The 22,527-nt window shown below is 36.2% G+C and overlaps 1 protein-coding gene across 1 annotated transcript in view; it reads left to right on the top strand.

Moving 5' to 3' along the window:
• Positions 1-22,527, top strand: part of LOC306876316 (follistatin-related protein 1-like) — a 39,332-nt gene that overhangs the window by 4,995 nt on the left and 11,810 nt on the right. The window contains exon 3 of the mRNA XM_079427400.1: positions 22,086-22,187. Within this exon, the coding sequence (XP_079283526.1) occupies positions 22,086-22,187 (102 nt within the window). The remainder of the gene's footprint in view (positions 1-22,085; positions 22,188-22,527) is intronic.

Here is a 22,527-nt window from a genome sequence, read left to right as displayed (position 1 = left end):
CTTACGATTCAATTTTAAATTTGAAAACACCAATGAAATATGACAACAACTAACTCATAAAAAAGCTTATGTTTTAGGCTAGATCAGCCAATGCACATGCACAGTCCTAGCACACGTCTTAGAACGCTGACTGTTTCTATCCACCTTGTGTTTCCCGTTAGAGAAAGCCATTTGTAAATTTTATGGGTCTGGCTTCCGGTCTCATCTGCTTATTTTTAGCTGTACAAATTAGCCAGTGTTGATGCTTGAAACTGCAAATTTGTGTGTCTTACCATATTATTTGAATGTATTGAATGTATCTTAATTATGAACACACTGGTTTGAAGTGCAAACAGTTTTACCGTTAACTGGATATTGTTATTCTTCTCATTATTTCCCTACAGAGGCTAATGAACCCAGAAGTCTCGCACATTACAGAAAACGGCTTACTTCCACGTTTAAAAATAAGGTGGAGCTTCGAACGGCAGATGCAGTGATATGATGACTTTATCAATTAGCGATTGGCTCTTTTATTGAGAAGCGTGCGTGACACTTTCCTCTATTCATAAGTAATTGGAGTGCACCATTTTTGGTATAACTAAAATCTTTGTTTACACCGACTGCCAAAATGCATACAAATGATTTTGGGTTTTCATAGGCAGCAAAGGATACTTCTGCTGCCGTCAAGCAGATGAAGGCTGGATTACACTACATGACTTCCCAGATTTTTTTGCCCAAATTTACAGTTTGGACGAGTCGACACTAGTTGCTGAAAGCCAGAGCCAGTCTGCAGGTTTGAGTTTGCAGAGTTCATCGAAAATCACAGAGTGCATGATTGATTCCATCCAATTTGGAGGATATCAAACATATTTCGTATTTTGGACGCTTTTTAGAACACAAATTGTTGGCTATGTGGCACGTTTTTTTCCATGTGACTTTGTTGTGTTCGGAGTGACTTGAAAGTCTTGTAATGATTCTTAGATGTATGATGCAGAGTCAACAAACTAATGATTCCTAGTGTTTTAAAGTCTGTTCAGTAAAGTCGTGTAGTGTATTCCAGCCTTTAGTAAACAGGATGTTACTCACACATTGGATTTGGACTTGATGTCTTCATGGCCCCATTTAATGATACACAGCATTTTTCCTGTCAGCACAATCAGTATTTATAAGCTTCACTAAAATGCTTTCAATAATCTCTTGCAACGAGGCTCTGGCAGAAGGAATTCTTTCTCCCTGAGGGTGTGAGTTGAATGTCCACAAACAGCTGGTCAGTCTTTTATAAAGAGGATATAAACACTGCTCACCTGGTTACACCAGTGGGACACAGGGAAGAGAGCTAAAATGAGAGCAGATATTTTAAACTGTTCATCTCAATCTCTGAATATTGCTGCTATTGGTGCTACCAATAAAAATGAAGTATTGTTAGGTCCATTTCACATTGAATTCAATCTTCAGTTTGTTACCCAAAAGAAGAATAGAAATATAAAAAAATCTGCAGGTTTTGTCTGGACCTGGTCATGTGTTGATTTAGACGGACAAAAACAGATTACTAAAACTGAACTTTAGTGCAGACACAAAAGTCTTTTGTTTGAAGAACAGGGCTGATGCAAACTTGCTATGGTTGTTGTGTTGCTCAGTGTTGCTTGAGAGCTGTAATATATTTCATACTCTGACTGGAAACCATCTGCTGCATATTAGCATTGAAAAAAAAAAACACTATCCATATCCACTTTTTTCTGTTATTTTCCTTTTTAATCTCTGTCACTGTTATCTCACGTTTGATAAGCGTTCACTCTTATCTTGATTCCTCTCTCTTTCCTTATTTTCTTTCATATCTCCTTCATCACCATTCTGTAGTTTGCATTATTTACCATCTGTTTTCTCTCACCCGTTTTCCTTCGACAATTCCCTCCCCCATGTCTCTCTATGAACGTGCCGTGTCTTGTCACTGGCTTTGTGCTGGTGTTTTATGGCCCTGTTTTGTACAGCCATCACTGCTGGCAGAGCTTGAAAGAGCCTTGTAATGAGAAGGAGGAACAGACAGTGGGAAGGATGAGGTGATGAGGGAAATTACACAAGGGATCAAGAAATTGAGCTCTGCTCGTTCTGATACTGGTGCATGAGGTGATACAGAGACAAGGAGAGTCAAGGAAGATGGAATAAAAAGACTATTTTCTGGGTAATAACCAAAATAAACTAATTTTTATGGTGCTTGTAGTTGTAGCTTTTCAAAATGTGTAAACGGCGGTCTCAAGGAAGCCCTGTGTAATTAGGGTCCACCAGACCCTGACACATTTCTTAGGGGTATGCTTTTGTTCAACAACAGCTACAGACTGAGCACAGCAGAATGTTGTGGTCTTATGGTTTTAAAAGTTTAACTTCATTTTTTTCCTTAAAATTAATATGTGACAACAGCAAAAGACACCCATTTGCATGTGTACACAGACAAGCATAAAAAACTGATCAGACTTTATATAGCATTTTACTACCATAAAACCTATCATAGTTTTTTTTCCTGTAGATGGAGAAAATGTAGATTTTTTTGCTTTACCTTAACTTTAAAGGAGGCAGAGAAGGTTTTAGCTAAATGCATGCAGTTTTGTCAAGAGCTTTTAGCATCTCTTATTTCATCCCCTTTAAAGCACATTTTTATGTTAATATTTAAAATATCAATATTTATATTAATACTTAAAATTTAAAAACCCTGGGGTTTTGTGAAGGAACTGCAGTGGGTTGGTGAGTTTATGAAAAGCTAATAATTAATTAAAACATAAAAGTGTGAAATGAAAGTAAATAAATGAAACAACCACAATCAAAATAAGTATAAGATTTTTTTTTTAACTTGCATGTTGTGAGATCATTAACCAACATCAGAGAACTGTGAACATTCAAATATTAAATTATTCAAATATTGACTTTTAAACTGAGGTAGTACTTCAGTTAAATATTTTTTTGGGTGACAAACAAAAAAAAATTCTATGTGATCCTGCTCTATTAATTTCTCTGGTAGCACTTTAGAATATGTTCCGTTATTAATGAAGTTCGAATTCATTCCAGTGTATTTGGCAAGACTTAAGTCAATATTAGGGAGTTAACACGATCTTAACTTTAGAATTCTGATCCCAAAAAATACTAATTGCTTAAGAAGGATGTAATAACACTGAAGTCATTACTATCCAAAACCGTATATCTCAAAAGCTTACAATGACTTCAGTCAATACTAGTGAGTTATCATGCTTTTTACTTTTTAATCCCTTCTAAAGGATTTGGTAATACATGAGTCATTACTAGTGGGTTACCATGATATTCACTTTAGAATTAATTATACATTTAGCATTATTCACATTAATTATGAACCTGTATATAGTAGTTCTGACTAGTTCTCTGGGAGGTATAAAAAATAGTAGTTACTGATTAGCTAATAGTTAACTACCACTTTCAACTAAACGCTATTACTTACTAATTTGTTAATCAGACTTCCTTGTTAGTTTATAGTAGTTACTAGAATGGTAATAGTGCACTAATCATTTGTTCCTGTGTAGTTAATCATTAATGACAAAACAGTAGAATATTCTAAAGTGAGACCACACCTTTCCTACTCGATTTTCATTTGTAACAATCTACCATAATGCGTTGTTTGGTAGACAATAAATAAAAACAGACAATGAATATGTAGTTCAGTCATTAAACTATGGATGGCACAGGCTGATTTGTCCTTAATGCAATCTGATCACATAATTTACTACATGGCACAATTTGATTGGTCCCTGTTGCATCTTCAGCCAATGAGCTTGCTAATCATCATTTAAATAGTTTGGTTCAGTGTTTGCTTTAAGCAAGTCATAAACCCTCCACCTCCCCCAGCTCCACCTGTATAGATCTCCTACGGGTAATTTATGTATGTGTACATATGCATCATGTATGTTGTGCGGCAGCAGTAGATGTTCACAGCAGCTTACCTGTGGATGTATTGGCAGTAACAAATCTCTGCACTGGCTCTGCATCAACAGCTGCAGCATAGCAAATCGATTCCTCTAACACCAAATATATCAACCCTGTCATATTCATTATCATGCTAAAATATTCAGAAGGTTATACAGTAAATATAGGATGCGTTATGTACAGGCAACAAAAAGTAGGTTGTGCAGTTGATCACTACTTAAGATACAACAGACTTGCGTCAGATGTCTAGTGGGGGACAAGAGGGTGGTGTCTCGGGCCTCACAGGACCATAAAACACCCCTGTCTCCTTTGAATAAATTACCATAATGCACAGCTAAAGAGGTTTTAATGAAAGCTAAGAAAACAGAGCAGTGCGTGGCCATTTCTGATTAAGAATACAACATCCATCTACTTGCAGACAGGTCCTTCACCATATTATGGTGCCTTGTGCAAAGAACAAGGCCATTGTGAAGAATGTGGGACTGCAAACAAGCACACTTCCTTCTGCAAACACATGTCAGCCATTAACCTAACTCTCCCAGTCCATGACCCTTCACAGGGAACCGCAGCAGACAGGCCTGGATGGCTGGTACAGAGCCTAGATACAGATGGAAGGCGGGACATAGATTGAGAAAAGTAACTTGGGTGAAAGAGAGAAGTTGGCGGGATCTACCAAAAGCAGAAGACTGGCTGTAATCCTGAGCGAAAGCCAAAATGAGACAAAAGACTAGAGGCCAGAGAGGAGTAAAATGGATCGATTCACTGAGGTGCAGCGAGAGATGGTGCCACTTGAGAGGAAGCTTTAAAGAGAGAGATGGAGAAGAGAAATAGAAAGACAATGTAATTACAGCAGCCGAAATGTAGGAAATAAAAAGGAAAAAGACTGTCCCATGCTGCCCGCAGTGTGCTGGCGTCCATCCACTGTCTTATTGCCAAGACCAGATTTGGAGACTGCTGGATGGACATTAAAATTGTGTCACTTTGGTGATAGGATCGTTTTTTTGGATTCATTCAATCATTGAGGTTTATGCAAATTCACTCATAAACCTCTTACCAGCACATATTGATACCTCAGACATTATATTTTTGATTTTTGCAGATAATTTAGCCAGGGCTATTTATTTTTCTTTTGCTGATAATGCAATCTTTGATAACCAAGAATTATTTTATGACTGTTAAAGTTAACTTGCAAATGTATAGATATTTAACAGCTTGCTTTATTAAAATACAGTTTGATCTCGGAAACAATGCTAGTTTCATTTTATTGCATTTTATTACATTGCATTGCATTGGGTTCTGTGAACTTTAACAATGGTCCTGTTGTGTTGTGTGTCTTGAAAATCTTTGGCCAAAATTCCATACAATGTAATTTTCAGTTGTCTGCAAGCACTGGTATTTAATTCCTTCAGAAAGAGCAAATCTATTTCTAGATGGCTTTTTTAAAGCCTATTTAGTCCTTATGGACAATTGAAATGAGAAAAGAATGCTGTTATCTTTCTTGAGTGCTGTGTACCCCTCTCATAATGAACATTTGTGGTTCATCTTGTCTCTATCACACTGCTACAGAAGAATCTGCGTGGCTCATTTGAACTTTTAACAGCTCTGCCACATTCACACACTCCGTTCCTTTGTGTGTGTGTGTCATTGAGAGCATGCTCCTGAGGCCTTGGCGCTGCCGATTACTGAGAGCTTCATACAACCTGGAATTTGATACACTAAAATAGAATGACATCACTGGAATTCCATTCCAATAAAGGAGAAAAATGGTCTAGAATGCACAGATGGGACGGCACGTATACCTTTTCTCTGATTGATATGTTGGGAGTTCTGATGCAACAGTCAGAAGGGTTTTGTTATTGTTGTTTTGTTTTATTTTGATTATTTTTCATATCAAAAAGCATGCAGTTTGAGAGCAGCTTAAGTGCACTGGAATTTCAGCTGCATATTTGTGACAGCTCCTCTGACCCATATAACCGAGAGGTTTGAAACTGAACAGACTCTACTGGAATGTCCCATGAGAGAATTCAGGAGAGAGAAATTCCTCTCTGTCCTCCCTGCTCTGTCTTTAGGAGGCATTTCTATTGAGTGGAAATAACTAAAGCTGTTGTTTGAGGGAAAATTCAGACTTTGAGTTCTGCAAGCTTGTGTATAGGAAAGAAAAGAGGAGATAAAATAAAAGATGAATGAGGGAAGAGAAAAGAAAGGACATCATACCATTAGAGAGCTCATTAACTTGAGCTCATTAGCTGTGACATCATCTTTTAAACATTAACCAATAAAATACACACCCAAAATGCACAAGTCTTATTTTTTAGTTTAATTTCTTAAAGTGAAGAAAAAAAATAATAGTTCACCCCAAAATTAAACTGTACTCAGCCTCAGGGTATCCAAGATGTAGATGAATTTGCTTCTTCATTGGAACAGATTTGGAGAAATGTAGCACTTACTTACCATCCTCTGCAGTGAATGGGTGCCGTCAGAATCAGAGTCTGATAAAAACATCACAATAATCTACAAGTAATCCAGTCCATCAGTTAACGTCTTGTGAAGTGAAAATCTGTGTGTTTGTAACAAGCAAACCAACATTAAGACATTGTAACTTGTGTAAACCAGTGGAAAAGTTGTCTCATCTGAATTAGTTGTAATACATATTTTGCTGACTTTAATAATCCAACATTTTCACTTGGCTCTTTGGAAAATAGCGCTCCACAGCCCAGTGTTTCTCAGAGTCGTGTAACAGCGCTGGGTCAGCAGTACAACAATCACTATCTTGCAAGGCCATTGATTACTAACCTAAATGCTCTGCATCACTATGTGCTACATTTGGTCATTTAGAGCTGTATTACAGAATGGCTTTAGTATTCCACTGTATTTATATGCATGCATTCTATGCATTGTTGCTTACCATTTGTAAAGCAAGTTTCCCCATCATATAGTGTAAAACACTGGAGAGCGGGGTAAGATGTGCCACAGCTTCCAGTTAACCCTAGGAAACTTCACATTATTTTTGTCACATGCATCAGATTTAGTTGTCTGTGACTGTAAACTGTACATAAAACAATTGTAGAGCAGTTATGTTGAAGCTATTTTGCGAAAAGCAAATTTTGTACATGGAAAAAAATGTAGTGTAACTAAAAAGCAAACATTTGGAAGTCTGAAATCTTTTATTTATTAAAAATATGTAAATTGCTTGACTGAAAGTTAACCGCAAATTGTTATGCACAATAGAAAATCTCTAAAAAATAAGAGAGAGAGTGAAACATTTAAATCTTCTGAATATTACAAATGATTTTAGGCTGGTTTATGCAAATCTTGGGTGCAAGAAAATGTGAAAGATGATAAGCAAAATTAGTATTTGGAATTTCCTAACAGTTTATTGTATATACAAAGTAAATCATCCACATATTCTCAAATAATTAAGAATTCCCTGTGGGACCAATTTTTTTGTGTGTGAAAAATCATATTTCCATAACCCTGTGTTAAAAAAAGCAGACATAATAAAATTAAATTTGATGCATTCATTTTACAGCTGTCTCATTTTTCATCGGCTAGACAGCTTAAGCACAAAGTGGCCAGAACAATCATATTTTTGTGGTATCATAGCCGTCCTGTGTCTCCAGCACTCTTTACCTCTCTTTCTTATTATTTTATAAGTGTATCCTGACGCACAGCTTTGCATTCGAGTGCCTTGAATTCTTGCTCAGCTGTGGCTTTGCTAGATTGCCATGTTTGACATGCCTTTCATCTAACATAATCAGCTTACAGTGATGCTAGAAGGAGGCCTTGAGTGTGGTTTGTAGTCTCTTATGCTTTTTAGCTCGGTTGCTATCTTTTTTCCCGCATCCTCTCATCCCTGCTCATTTCCAGTCCACCGTTTCCCAGCATGTCCCTCTCGATGCAGAGAATGTGTGAGCTCCAGCAGCACTGTATCTGCAGACTCTGCTCAGGTTTAGTGTGTCTGTGTGGGGGAAGGTCAGGAAGTGAAAGCTTGGCTTTGTCTGGAGAAGGATTGCTTTTTTGCACTTGCATTCTTATGAGCAAAAATCTCAATTCGAATTCCCAGCCTGCCATGTGCAAACATTTATCTTCCTTATAGAGCAAGGGTGAAGTATGCTATGTGGACACGCAAGAACAATTGGTTTTTTAAAACATTGTCTCACATTAGCGATAACGTGTGGGATTAGTCATCATGGTGGCACATTCCCACAACAGTTTATGTTTTTGATAACATCTATTCACCATGCAAAACACTAAAACAAGCATTGTGTTCCTGTGAAAGCGCACATTTTTCAGTGATCCAGGAGCTAATGTTTGATCCTCTCAGGTTGTTTGCATTGTAAGATCAATGTGCTTTATGCAAATATATGTCATCTAGCATCCTGGGGACAGAGTTAATGATGTTTATAAAATAAGCCTTCAGCTAGAAATTTTAATTATCCTCTCTGACTCTTGGGGTTGTCGAATACATATGGGTCAGTAGAATGACACTCTCTTTGATTAAGTTATTCAAAAAATGCACAAAAAACTAATTTATACAGATTATGATTTATGAATACACCTTTTATGATGAACACGTTTTTAATTTCTGAATTACAGTTATTTTTTCTGGGGCTGGTCTGGGATGTGTAAACATTGTCTAGAAATTGTAATTGTGAAGAAAAAGTTCTATTAAAGCTTATTAAAAGTTTGGAATTCTATAAAGACAATTTGACAAAAACAAAAATTTTTCACCCAAAAATGAAAATTACCTCATGATTTACTCATGCCCAAGCCATCCTAGGTGTATATGATTTTCTTCTTTCAGATGAATAAAATCAGAGTTATATTAAAAAATCTCTTCCAAGCTTTATAATGGCAGTGAATGGGTGTCGAAATTTTGAAGCCCAAAAAATGCGTCCATCCATCATAAATAGTGCTCCACACGGCTCCAGGGGGTGAATAAAGGCCTCCTGAAGTGAATTGATGTGTTTGTGTAAGAGAAATATCAATTTTTAAAACCTTATAAACTGTAATCTCTAGCTTCTGCTAACTGTCGTACACACGTTTACGAGAGAATGGCGTTCCAGTGGATGATGCAGGATGTAGGCCTAGCGTACGCTCCAGTGAGAAGTGACGAACGCATCAATAAAATGTAGAGTATGGTTAAAACAATTAATTTCTTCACATGGATTTCCAAAACGTACGCTATGCCTGCGTCATCCGGAGGAACGCCACTCTCTCGTGAACACACGTATGACGGTATAAAGTTTTGAATAAGGACCTATTTTACACAAATGCATTGATTCGCTTCAGAAAGCCTTTATTAAGCTGTGTGGAGCACTTTTTATGATAGATGAATGCACTTTTTTTGGGCTTCAAAATCTTCAACTCCCATTCACTCCCATTATAAAGCTTGGAAGAGCCAGGACATTTTTCAAAGGTGTTAGGATATTTTAAAGTCACAATGTGTAATTTCCATAATCTCTGACATCTTGTCATTGACCCATATACTGTACGAACACCCACAAAAAAGAAAACATTCACAATGACCTCTATGAAATACCCTGATGACTAGTGAACATCTGTTGTGGTTAAATTTGATTCTGTCCCATAATACTTGCATCTGTGTACACCATCCTTGTAATTGTATATTTTTTACGATCATTACAATGCTTTTTCCTCCTCATTTTCATTTGCACATCCCCTGCTTCACACATTTACAGATACGCCCAGCAGCATTCAGAACAGCTGAAGTCAGCATGTTGCTGTTTCCTCGCAGGGTGACTTTTATGCTTGAGTTATGGAGATGTTGATGCTCCTGGAGGGAGATCAATGGAGGTTTTCTCTGGCTGGTGACATTCACTCTGGCAGTATTGACTCAGAAATAATGTTCAAAAACAAACAAACATGCTCCTTTGGGGTTTCCTCGGCACATAGACAGGGGTTTGGGTCGCATCCATCTGTGAGTCTAATCAAGCCCACCCAGCTGCTGATTTAGTTATGAGAAAACAGCTTATTCTAATCAGCACAACTTATTGGTATACATAGAAAACAATGAACCCTTTAGCTAAATGAGCAGGGGCAATGAGTTGTAGACAATGGACTCTGGAAATAGTTTCCTGGGGGGGGTTCTTGAATTTTCCACTGGCATTGAATCTTTGAAAGATATTTCGAGTTTTATTTGAAACACTTGGCAAGTCAACCAGATATTCCCTTATTAGATATTCATAAACTGTATTCAGTTTTCTGATTCATTTCTGTCAAAAAAAATGTGTAATTTTACTTCTGAACTGGCAGAAATTCTAATTACAAAGTCTACACCGTTCATGAAGCGACTTTAATACACTTATTTGAATTTGAATGAGTTCTTTTCCATGCCAGTTTATTGTTGTGGTGTCACTTTTTTACATTCTCTCTCCAGCATGTTAAAACAAAATTTGGCTGCTTTCAGATGGCTGAAAGACTAGCTACCCTGTACATGTACTATTGCTTCTCTTGTATTCACTGTGATATTTTTCCTTGTCTCTCAGTTTTCTTGTCCTGTACAGCCATCATGTTTTAGCGGTAGTATCTGCTGTATCGCTTTGTTTTCAGATTGTCTTCGGCACTCCAACACAAACTCCCTTCCCTTCCTCAGTGCTTCTGTTTATATTCAGTTCTCCAAACTCTTACCACTGTGTTGAAAGGAACCTGACAACCAAGACAAGAATTGTTTCAGACGGGATTCTTACTGATCTGTTTTTAAAAGTAAAGACAGTGAAAGCTGTGTTAAGATAAGTGCATCATTGGAGGACTAGCTGTGCATGTCAGATGACGTTTTTGCACCAACGCAGGTCTTCTGTTGAAGTGCACCCCGCATTTGTGATGTGGTCTGGACAGCATATTATCTGATTCCAGCAAATTCATCAGTAAACATCAGCCTTTTTTAGCATGCAGCTTTTTCAGTAATTAAAGATCCAACTTACAAGTACATTTTCACCGGTGAAATGACTCACGCATGGTCTGCTGCCATAATGTTAGTGCTGGTACATTCATTTTATCCATTAGCAAAGCTCCACTGGCAACAGTTTATACAGTATATACATTGAAATGTAAAATATAATGTTAGATTTAGAAATAAAATATTGTAATATGTGTGTTTAGTTTGAGTTGCTTTTGTGTTGGCAAAAGGTCATCGAAAAACTGGTGGTTCAGCAATTGGTAACTGAATGATGTTTGCTAATTATTCAGATGTCATTAAGTAAGAGCTAAGAGCACATAAACCTGAACACAGATCAGAATTAGATGCAATTCAAATGTCACTCATGGCATGATTATGCTCACGTTGCATAATACAGTGCATAATTATACTCAATTATGCAAAAACCACCTCCTATTTGGTTAACGGTAGGTTGAGTCTCTTATGCTCACCAAGGCTGCATTTATTTAAGGAAAAATACAAAACGGTAATATTGTGAAATTTTAGTATTTTCTATTATAATATATTTTAAAATGTAATTTGTTCCGGTATTGCAAAGCTGAGTTGTCAGTCATTAGAAATCATTCGAATAAGCCGATTTGCTGCTCAAGAAACATTTCTTATTATGAATATTTTAAAACAAACTTGAGCTGCTTAATATTTTTATTTTTTCAGGATTATTTGATGAATAGAAAGTTCAAAAGAACAGCATTTATTTGAAACAAATCTTTTGTAATTATAGATGTTTTACTGTCACTTTTGATCAACTGAATGTGAAATTAAAGTATTAATTTCTTTCAAAACATTTTTGATGGTTTTGTATGTTTAAAATGATATTTAACAAGGCAATACATGTAATGGTACTGTAAAATACAAACAATACACAACAATAAAATAAAAATTATAAAATGTCTTACACATTCAGTAGAAGTTATTTTATAATTCACTTTATAATGTACTTTTACAGAAAAGTATTGCTAATATTGCTATATTACTACTATAGTACTATATGTTATTTTGGAAAAAAAAATCTTCCTAGATTTCTCATATGCGTCACACTCGATTACTCTGTTTTACTATAGTTATTTATCAGTTATTTTTATTATATTGATCAGTTATTATGTACAGAGGGGGGTTATGCTACATTTCATGTGTGTTCAGCACTGTGCAGGTATTTTAAGGGATTATAATATCAGTTAATTTATACATGTTATAAATGTAAAATATACAGGCACAAAAATATCATGAAGCATCTTATTTTATGGTGAATTTCTGGCAACAACCTTTATTCTTTAATAAGATTTTTGCACTGCATATCTGCGTACACTGTGAAGGGAAGTGTGATGTTTAGTCATTTTTGTGGTGAGACGAGCAGGTAATGATTCACTCTGCTTTTACGATGATCTCCATTATGAAGCCATAAGATAGTCAGACACTCTTTAAATCAGTTTGTGGAGTGAGAAAGTCCAGAAATGTGCTTTTCTCTGGGTGAATAGAGATCCAGCATGGAGAGGAGACTGTATGATGGGGGAAATATCAAGGGGAGAAATAAAAAAGCTGTCATTTACATTTTCCTCATGTCATCGTGAAGTCAGTTAACCTGCAGCCCTGGGTTCAGTCTTTCCTCAATCTATCAGTCACTGCTCTCTGCATGCCCCCATTAATTCTTCCCCTGAAACTAATATTCCTCCTTCTCCTGTTGTCATTCTCTCAGCCTATTCATTCTGCAATTTATTCCTTTCTCTGCTGAGAGTCTGCATTTGCCCTCTATACACTTGTAGTCAGCACTGCACAATGCTCTACTCCTGGAAGCCTAATTTATGAAATTCAGTAAGCACAAAGTGTGTTAAAGAAAGAGACGAAAACAGGTACAGAAGGAATAAAAGGAAAGTAAATGAAAGATTGAAGCCATGTGAGACTCTTTCACTGAGACATGATTCTGCTTTTATTCTAAGAGAAAATGGGCAACTGTTATCTTCAGTTGCAATTTAGCATGTTATCTGGACCATTATGAAAGAGAGGCGTTTTAAGGTGTTCTGTACTGTTCTTCTACAAGGTCCATAGGAACAAATTAGAACAGATAGCCAGATGACAGAGATGTGACAAACATTTCTCAGCAGACTAGACAAGGACAGGAGGCAGGAAGAATTTTTTTTTTTTTTTCAGCGGCCTTGGATGTGGAAGCTTATTTTTGTTCAATTTCTCCATATGTGGCCATTTCATAAAATCCTTCAGCATTCAAATAACCAAACCACCCAAATCAATACAAAAGTTGAATTCACCCTATTATCTAAATGCAAGTTCTTATTGTGAATGATTCATCCATGCATATTTAATCTCTGACTCCCTCAAATTACATATAATAACTATATCTTCAGGTAAAATAACATATGGAAATCTTCTTGAATAATTTATTCTGCTTACTAGCCTACCCCATTCTTACAATGGACTATGAGTTTCCATTCCTACCCGCCTTCAACCAATCAATAACCAATGCACAGAATCAAGTCCCACTCAATGCAGAAATGTATAGGGATGTGCATCTCCAAAACTGAGGCCGATGCAATGTGATACAATTCACCCCATTACGATGTAGTACAATTAAATTTTCGATTTGATTCAACACAATGCGATTCAATGCAATATGATGCAATGGAAAAAAATATATAGGATGCTATGCAATTCAATATGGAACACATAGTTCGATTTTATTTCTTTGGTATAGACAGACAGCCATGTTATATTCTATGTGACTCTCAGGATATGCGTCGGTCTCTGTAGTTTTGTGATTCTTCATATTCATGTACTGTAGCAGCAGTGGTGATGAGAGAATGCGCTTCAGAAACAGTTTAGAGAGGAGAAATCAATCTACATATAAAATACTGGTCACAAATTATTGGTAACTTTAATAAAAGTATAGCACATCTACTAATAATTATATATAAATAAATCTGTTTTTACCAGTGCAAAAATGTTAGAAATTATTAATCACGATACAAATGCCACCTTGTATCCAATGCACACTTGTTTAAGTCGATGCATTGCATCGTTAACATTTATGCCAATGCACCGATGCGAATCGGTGAATCTTACCCTCCTTAAGAAATGTACTATATTACATATTGACCAATGTCAAGAATATGTTACCTGTAAGACGGTGTATAATTTTCACACAGATAATTCTCTGGATAGATGAAGATACATATGTTAATTTTATAACGTATGTAATGTCCCCATAGTAAAATTTGTATATGTACATCACCCAAAAAATTAAAATTCTGTCATTATTTATACCCTCTCAAGTTATTCCAAACCTGTTTGAGTTTGTTTATTCTGCTGAACACAAAAGACGATATTTTGAAGAATGTTGGTAACCAAACAGTTGATGGTAGCCATTGATGGTTTCCATTGTATGGAAAAAAATAATACGGAAGTCAATGGCTACCATCAACGGTTTGGTTACACACGTTTCAAAATGTCTCCATTTGTGTTCCACTGAGGAAGGAAAGCTCAGCTGTCATTGTGGAGTGACATAAGGGAGACTGAATGATGACAGATGTATATTTTTATGTGAGTTGTCTCTTCAGTGTTATGTGGGAAGCTAGTTCAGCTAGCCTGCAAGAATTCACGGCTGTGGCAACCATTCCTGTTTCTATGGTAACAGCGAATTTTTGATTGGTGGATCTCGCTTCAGGAATTTGGGTATTGTAGAACTACATCAGGAATTCAGCTATTAAAAATGAAGTTTCTGCAAGTTACTGCTTCTGCAGAGGCATATACCATCACTTCACAAACCTCAGAACTCAGGAAGTCTTGAAAGGTTTATTTGTTCTTGCTTTAAAAATTCTCTTTGGAAAATAGGAACCCTAGAAGTCACCAACTTAGAATTCACCATCCATATTTTAGAGTTTTAGCTTGTGTAGGACACGTATTTTAGTTATAGAAATTCTATAGGAAAATGGTTTGCCATTCAAAAGTTTGGGGTTCGTAAGAATTTTCGGGGAAAACAAAATTACTTGTCTTAAGCAATAATGCATTAAATTGATCAAAAGGGCAGTTGTTTTGAACTGTCTATTCATAAAAGAATCCTGTATCACCATTTTCAAAAAAAAGAAAAGAAAAAAAAAACAGCACAACTGTTTTCAACATGATAATAATAATAAATAATAATTATAAAAAAAATGTTTTTTGAGCTGCAAATCAGCATATTAGAATTATTTCTGAAGGATCATGTAACACTGAAGACTGGAGTAATGATGCTGTAAATTCAGCTTTGGTCACAGGAATAAATTACATTTTCAAATATATTAAAATAGAAAACAGTTATGTCAAATTGTAATATTTTTTTCACAATTAATGGTCGTGATTGTTTTAATCTATTTTTGATTAAATAAACACAGCTTTGGTGAGAACAGAAAAATAAAATGTTTAAAAAATTCTTACCGACACCAGCATTTTCAACAGTATTGCATGCACATATGAGATGTATTGTATTTTTATATTTGCACTTCAAAAGGAAAAGGTTATAAATGCAGAATCTTATAAGGGTGAAGTGTGTGACTCTTCCTCTCAGGCATTGCTATTTAATTGGAGCTCTCTTCCCTCCCAAGATACTGGGTCTTTTCCCTCTAGCTGTCCTCAACACTTTCCATCTTTCTTGTCTCTTCCACTTTTCTATTATATCTTGAATATGCCTTCTCCACACTTTCCTCATAGATGCATTTGGACAAGCGTATATACCCACTAAACTTCTGGGCTGATCATCAACAGCTTGCTGTGGCCAAAATCAGTCATTTTAATTAAAACTATGAAATAATTAAAATTATTGCAATAACTGCCTTGTGGTGTGCTGATTATCTAATGCGGTACATCTGTACAAGCTGACCTTTTAGTTTCGATGTGTTTGTTAGTCCCACAGTCCCACTGTCTCAACAGTTTTCAGAATCATAATGAACAGCTGTCGTCCGGTCCAGAGAGACTTCAGCTGTTCTCTGCCACTCATCAGCCCAAAAAAGGATAGTTCTCCCAGAAAAGGAAATTCTATCATTTGCTTTGATTTTGGTTAAAAATGCATAAATACTCAGTGCATATCAACCTGTAATAACAGACAAAGCAATAGTGATCACGTAATAAAAACAGTTGTGCGTTGCGACATTACTGTCAGATCCAATATAGTCGGCACAGCATCGTCTTATAGGCTGCGTTTACACTTGGCATTAACATGTGATAACCGTGATCCGATCAAGCATAACTTGGCAACATCAACTGACTTCTCTATCTGGATAACTGATCGGATCTGTCTTTCCTGTGCAATATTTAAATAAGTCTGCAGAGGATGGCCCCGGTGCAAAGTCGGCCTGAAGTGGTGGGTTTTCTTTTGAATGTCATTTTCAGTTGCGGGACATTGTACAAATCAAAATAAGTGTACAAGTCTCACTAGCACTCCATACCTTGGTGTTCTCCTTCTCTCTTCTGACAGTTTGAAAGAGAGGGGGCAGGGTTTTGCGTGACATCGATCTGCGAATGCAGACACGATGGCTGGATTGTGCTTACATTATACTGAGGCCCGATCACAATACGTGATCAATGCCAAGTGTAAACGCAGCCTTAGTTTCTATCTTTCTGAAAATCCTGCGTCGAATTGTGCGTTGTTTGTAAACGAATCCACAGTAAAATGAAGTGAACAAAGGACCAAGATCTTACTGACGTGGTCTGGATGTTCATCAAATAAAGTTTATCGTTTGGTTTCTGCACAGACCCACGTTTGCCACTCTTGTCATTTACCTACTATGTGTGTGAATCAGTAGGCGGGGCTAAGCAGGCTGTGATGTAGAATTGGTTGGTAGGGCTAAACAGGCAGTGATGCAGAAGCAGGCGTTGATCTTCTTCTGCAGAGGTGGAATTCAGCCACACTATTAAATCATAGAGTCGTACATTCCACAAGCTGTTGTTTTGGCAGACTGGCTTAAATATAAGCTGTTTTTAGACTAATGAGAAAGTTTTGAGTTCTGAAACTTACAGGATGTTTTTATAGTACAATGACCTCTTATATATCAAAACTTTAAGTGAATTTTGATTTCTTGGTTCATGACACCTTTAAAGAATGTTGGTAACCAAATAGTATCAGTTGACTTCCATTGTATTTTTTGACCATATGGAAGTCAACGGGAACTGAAACTGTTAGGTTACCAACATTTGTCAAAATATTTTGTCTCCTTTTGTGTTCCACAGGGGAAAGTCACACAGGTTTGGAACCACATGAGGGGGAGTAAATGACAGAATTTTAATTTTGAGTGAACTAACCCTTAAAGGGTAGTTCACACATACAGTCACTCATTTTCAATGAGAGTTTGCAACTTCAGGCAACATTAGCAACAAAGGCTTTTGACAGTGAGGAGTAGTTCAGTAATATGCAAATGAGAAGCACCTATCAATACAGTTACCCAATACAATGGCCACCTCATACAGTTTTACGCACTGCAGTCAAGTTTAAACTGATTGCACAGAGACATTGTGAACACCGTTTCAGACACATGCACATGCTCTGAGCTGCTTCAACCAACTAAGTTGCCTCTTCCTTGCCTGAGGCACAAACCCACATGACAGTTTTTCACTATATTAAACTTATATTACCACTGCAAGCATTTGGTTAACAACCACTGACCAACATCTGCACTGAGAATGTCTAGTGTTCAGGCAGATGTACTCTAGTATCTATTTATGTGGTTTGTGTGTGTTGCGTCTGAATGCACACCAACATACTTTATATACAGTAGCTGATTTTTAAAAAAAAGTGTTAAAACCTATTCTACACCATTGGGTCAAAGGGGAACAGAGAGTAATTCATGTCATTATAAGTATTGAGTGAGGAGATTGATTTCATATTTTAATATGAATGTGAACTGATTTGCATTTTAACTCTCACTATGGCACCATGACCTCTGCCGACACTGTTGTTTGTCATATAGCACTGCATTAGTGTATGTGTTAGCTATATTAAATGGGATCCAGTTGAGCAGAAGGTCACATTTCTATGTGGTCATGATTTGTGAGTCAGACACAACCGCGCATTCCTCGACTCTTCTGCACCAGGAATGTTTGCTCTCTGTCTTTCCCCTCTCCGCTCTCCTTGGCAATCACAGCGGCCCCTCGGTCTGCCAGAACAGCCCTCTGGATAAACAACAGCAACACTGTTCAGATGTGCTTAAGGGAAAATACTCTTTTCCCACTCAACTACTGATCTGTAACCACAGCTCCTGAGGTTGACTGCATTTACACTGCAAAAAAAAAACTTTATATCAGTATTTTCTTTTTCTTTTGTTTTCCAGTAAAAATACCTAAACGTTCCTAAAAAAAAAGGGTAAATTTATTTGAGGGGAAAAAAGAAAAAAGGTTTGTTTCATTAAGTTCATTAAGTTTAGTTTTTTCTATTTGAGTATACTTTAAAATATAGTTTAAGTATTATGATCCAAAGTTTAATTTTCAGCATCATTACTCCAGTCTTCAGTGTCACATGATCTTTCATAAATCATTCTGATATGCTGAATTGCTGCTCAAGAAACATTTCTTATTATCAATGTTGAAAACAGTTGTGTTGCCTAACATTATAAATGTCTTAACTGTCACTTTTGATTAATTTAATGCATCCTTCCTCAATTTCTTAAAAAAATAAATAAATCAATCTTACTGACCCCAAAATTTGAATGGTAGTGTATGCTCTCTGAAAAGTCTTCTTAGCTTACACCATTTTGCTTTTACACCATTTGAGATATTTTTATTGCATGGACAAAAAACAAGACAACATAGTTTTGTGTGTGTGTGTGTGTGTGTGTGTGTGCAATGTGTAAGCATGATTATATTTGCAAAAGCAAATATACTATCAATAAAAGAAACAGCTTTCATAAAGAGCGAGATGTCACAAGTCGGATAACAATCACCAGAGACAGTGTAACAGCATCATGCTTGCAATGTTATTTTGGAGGTCATAGTTCAGCTGCAGGCATCTTGTACCCCATCACTCATTGACTCTCTCCTACAGTAAATTTTATGGCTCTTTTCAAGCCCTCCTGCCTGGTTGTCATGGAAACATATCTGCTTTTTGATTTGATTTAGCTAAAGCACGCTACAACGTTCATTCGTTTAAATGTCAGCATGGCTTCCCTGTAGAGAAGGAGATTCATTTATGCATGAGGCTCGGTTTTGTTCTCTCTCCTTTAATGTACCTCCGTTACCGCTGGTCCGCAATTGTATCTACCTCTATTGTCGGGACAAAACTCTCTCAAATGAATATCCCATAAACTTTTAATATGCCAGCGCTATGTCTGAAATTCCTCTGATGACCTCATAAGGAGCATATTTTGATTAGAAATGATTGTTGATCTGTTTTAGACTGCCTCTGAGTGTATTCCTCTGAAACTGCCCACATGAACACTCGGGTAGAAAATCTCCCCCTGGAAAGTTTGCTTACATTGTATGACTCATGCATGAGCTGGAGGGGGGAAGGGTCCATCCATGTGTGTGTGTGAGAGTGTGTAAGTGTGTGTATTGGAGAAAGTCAGGGTGGAACCAGCAATCCCAGTTCATGGGAAAGGAAAGAACAGGCAAGATTTCAGATGTGACGACACCCTTCTTGAACACACACACACACACACACACACACAGACTGCATTTGATTATAGTTGGACCTAGGGAGGTTTTGGAAAGCAGGAGGGGTATTTCAGGAAACTCCTAAATCGTTACTCCAGGCGCAACTTGGCAGCACATGATTGGCTAGCACTGTATTCACATGACTTTGCTGTGCTGTGGAGGCTGGGGTCGTGTAGCTGGGAACACAAAGAAAAAAGGCAGAGAAAGAGGAAAGACAAGGGAATTTGAGGCAGATTCAGTGACCTTGCACATAAATCAAATATTTCAGAGGTATGACCGGAGAGAAAGTTCAGTAGGACAGAAGAGTGTAAAGAGAAAGAGAACAATGTAAAAACACCACAGATGTGTAATCTAGTTACGAATTGGGATCCAGTGTCTATTTTAAACCTGAACACTTTCAGTGGCGTTTAGGAAAGCATTCTTCCATTTCGTTGTTTAAAAATGTTGTGTATCAAGTTAAAATTTTTAGAAACATGTTGAAATCCATGCTCCATTTCATTGTGTTCAGTGCAGTTAAACGGAAGAACGCATCCTGTGCAAACGGCCCATTAATTGTGCAACAAACCTGATATCAGAGCTCCGTCTGCTGGTGGAAGAATGTAAATCACTTTTCATTTCCTTTTTATTTAATTATGTTTTATGATTTAACCCTGAAATGCATAGAGCATAGTTTAAAAGTTTGGGGTCGGTAAGATTTTTGAAAAAAATTGTTTTAGTAAAATGGTAATATTGTGAAATGCTGCCATTTAAAATAACTGTTTTATATTTTATTTTAAAATGTCATTTATTCCTTCCTATCAGAGAAAAGCTGAATTTTCAGCATCGTTACTCCAGTCTTCAATGTCACACGCTCCTTCAGAAATCATTCTAACATACTAATTTGCTGCTCAAGAAATTATCATCGTTATTATTATCATCAGTGTTGAAACGGCTGCTTAATATTTTTGTGGAAATTGTGATACATTTTTCAGCATTCTTTGATGAATAGAAAGCCTAAAAGTACAGCATTTATTTGAAATAGAAATATTTTGTAACATAAATGTAATTTAATACGGTCACTTTTGATCTTAAATTCTTTCTAAATAAATTAATAAATAATGTTAGGTTTGTATTAGCACTCAAATTTGTATTATAATTTTGTCCATTTGTTCATGTTGGATGTTAAACATCATATTTATGTTCAAATTTATATTTGTAATAATGTTTTAGATTTGTATGTTATGATTTGTATTTATATTTAGCCGTTTAAATAGCTTTCATTTAGCAGATACTAGTACACATAATATAAATGATCATTAAAATGCATGTATTTACTATTATAAATGGTTAGAATTAGTATAATGCATTTATTAGCAGTGTTGGGAAGGCTACTTTAGAAATTCAATAGGTTACAGATTACAAGTTACCCTATTTAAAATGTAATAAGAAGTGTAACTATTTCATTTACTTTAATAAAGTAATGTAACTGATTACATTCAATTACTTTTTGATTACTTTTCTAAATTTATTTATTTTTATTTTTTTTCCACATTTCTCTAAACTATCATTTTCAAGCATGTAGGCAGGGTTAACCTAGTAGGACTCCACTCTGATTACTGAAAGTCAGATTTTCAAAATCATTCATCACTTGAATTAAAGATTATAATAATTTAATTTAAAGCACAGCCACCCCAAAATACGACTTTAGCACCTATGTGTAGTTTAAGATCATATTGAGGTTAAATACAGATTTAAAATCATAAGATTTAGGCTAGTTTAATAGCTACGATATTGTTTTTGCAATCAAATCTTTGCATAGCTATGACAAGAAACATAGGTGTCTCATTTTAGAGGAGTCAATGCAGTTTGGGAAAGAAATCAATCATAGCCTATCTGTGTGTGAAAATATTCAGATGTAACCCCATTTGTAATCATTAGCATTTTCAGAAGTAACTAATTTAATTACATGTTGTTGTTTTTTCTCAGTAACTGTAACATATTACAGTTAAATTAAATTGTGTAATTCCGTTACATGTAAGTCGTTACTCCCCAACACTGTTTATTAGATATGCATTTGTACCTTGTGGGACACACATTTGTTCTGGCAGAGGTTGCTGTTCCAAATCTGTAGTTGTCCTAGTTTTCAAGGAGAACGCTAGTTGTCAGGGAAACTGGTGGCAGGAGGCTCTCAGGAGTGTTTAGTGTAGAGAGAGTTCGGCAATTTTTGGAGATAGTTATCAATCTTCTGTCCCCAGACCCCGAGAAACACTGTGTGTGAGAGAGAAACAGCAAGTATAATAAGTGTGTTTGCCTATGTTTGTGGTGAATGTGAATTTGTGGTCCTGTACCAGTGCTAGTTTCTGTTTCGAGAGGTTTTTAGTTGGCTTCCCTGATTTCACAAGATATCAAACCACAAAAAATCCTTTACAAAGAAGAAATGAACATTATGCATACTAAATATAGAGATGCAAGTTTGCGTTTGTATGTGATTATGATTAGATGTTAACTGCATGTTTAAAATAGTAAAGTCTGCATATGTATGTTGCAGCTGTGTGTCTGTTTGTGTTTAATTGATGGTGTTTATTTCTGTGTTTTTCAGCAGGAGGCACAGAGCAAATCAAAGGTGTGTGCTAATGTGTTCTGTGGTGCTGGGAGAGAGTGTGCCGTAAATGAAAAAGGAGAACCCAGCTGTCTGTGCATTGAGGTAAGGTCCCTTTTCAAAGAAATTCACGAAAACCTTCTAGAAGAAATATGCAGACTTTTGACTTGTGATGTTCCTTGACTTTTATTCCTTTGGATGAGGAATGTTAAACATTTCAGAGAGATTGCAGTCAATGCACTTACTAAAATCTATTTCTAGCTGATGAAATATTAAAAGCTGAGTAAATCTAGAAAAAAAGTATATTGATGATGGAAATTTGAATGACTTTCAGTAAATTCCATGTTGTGACTTTCTAGGGTTTTAAAATTCTCTGACATTTTTGGTTTTCTATGACTGGGGAAACACTGAGTACCCTTGTGAAAAGAAGTGAATTTTAGCCTAC

Source organism: Barbus barbus (genome assembly GCF_936440315.1).
Source record: "Barbus barbus genome assembly, chromosome: 10".
Lineage (NCBI taxonomy): Eukaryota > Metazoa > Chordata > Actinopteri > Cypriniformes > Cyprinidae > Barbus > Barbus barbus.
The sequence above is the reverse complement of the archived record's forward strand: the minus strand, read 5'-3'. Positions and strand labels throughout refer to the sequence as shown.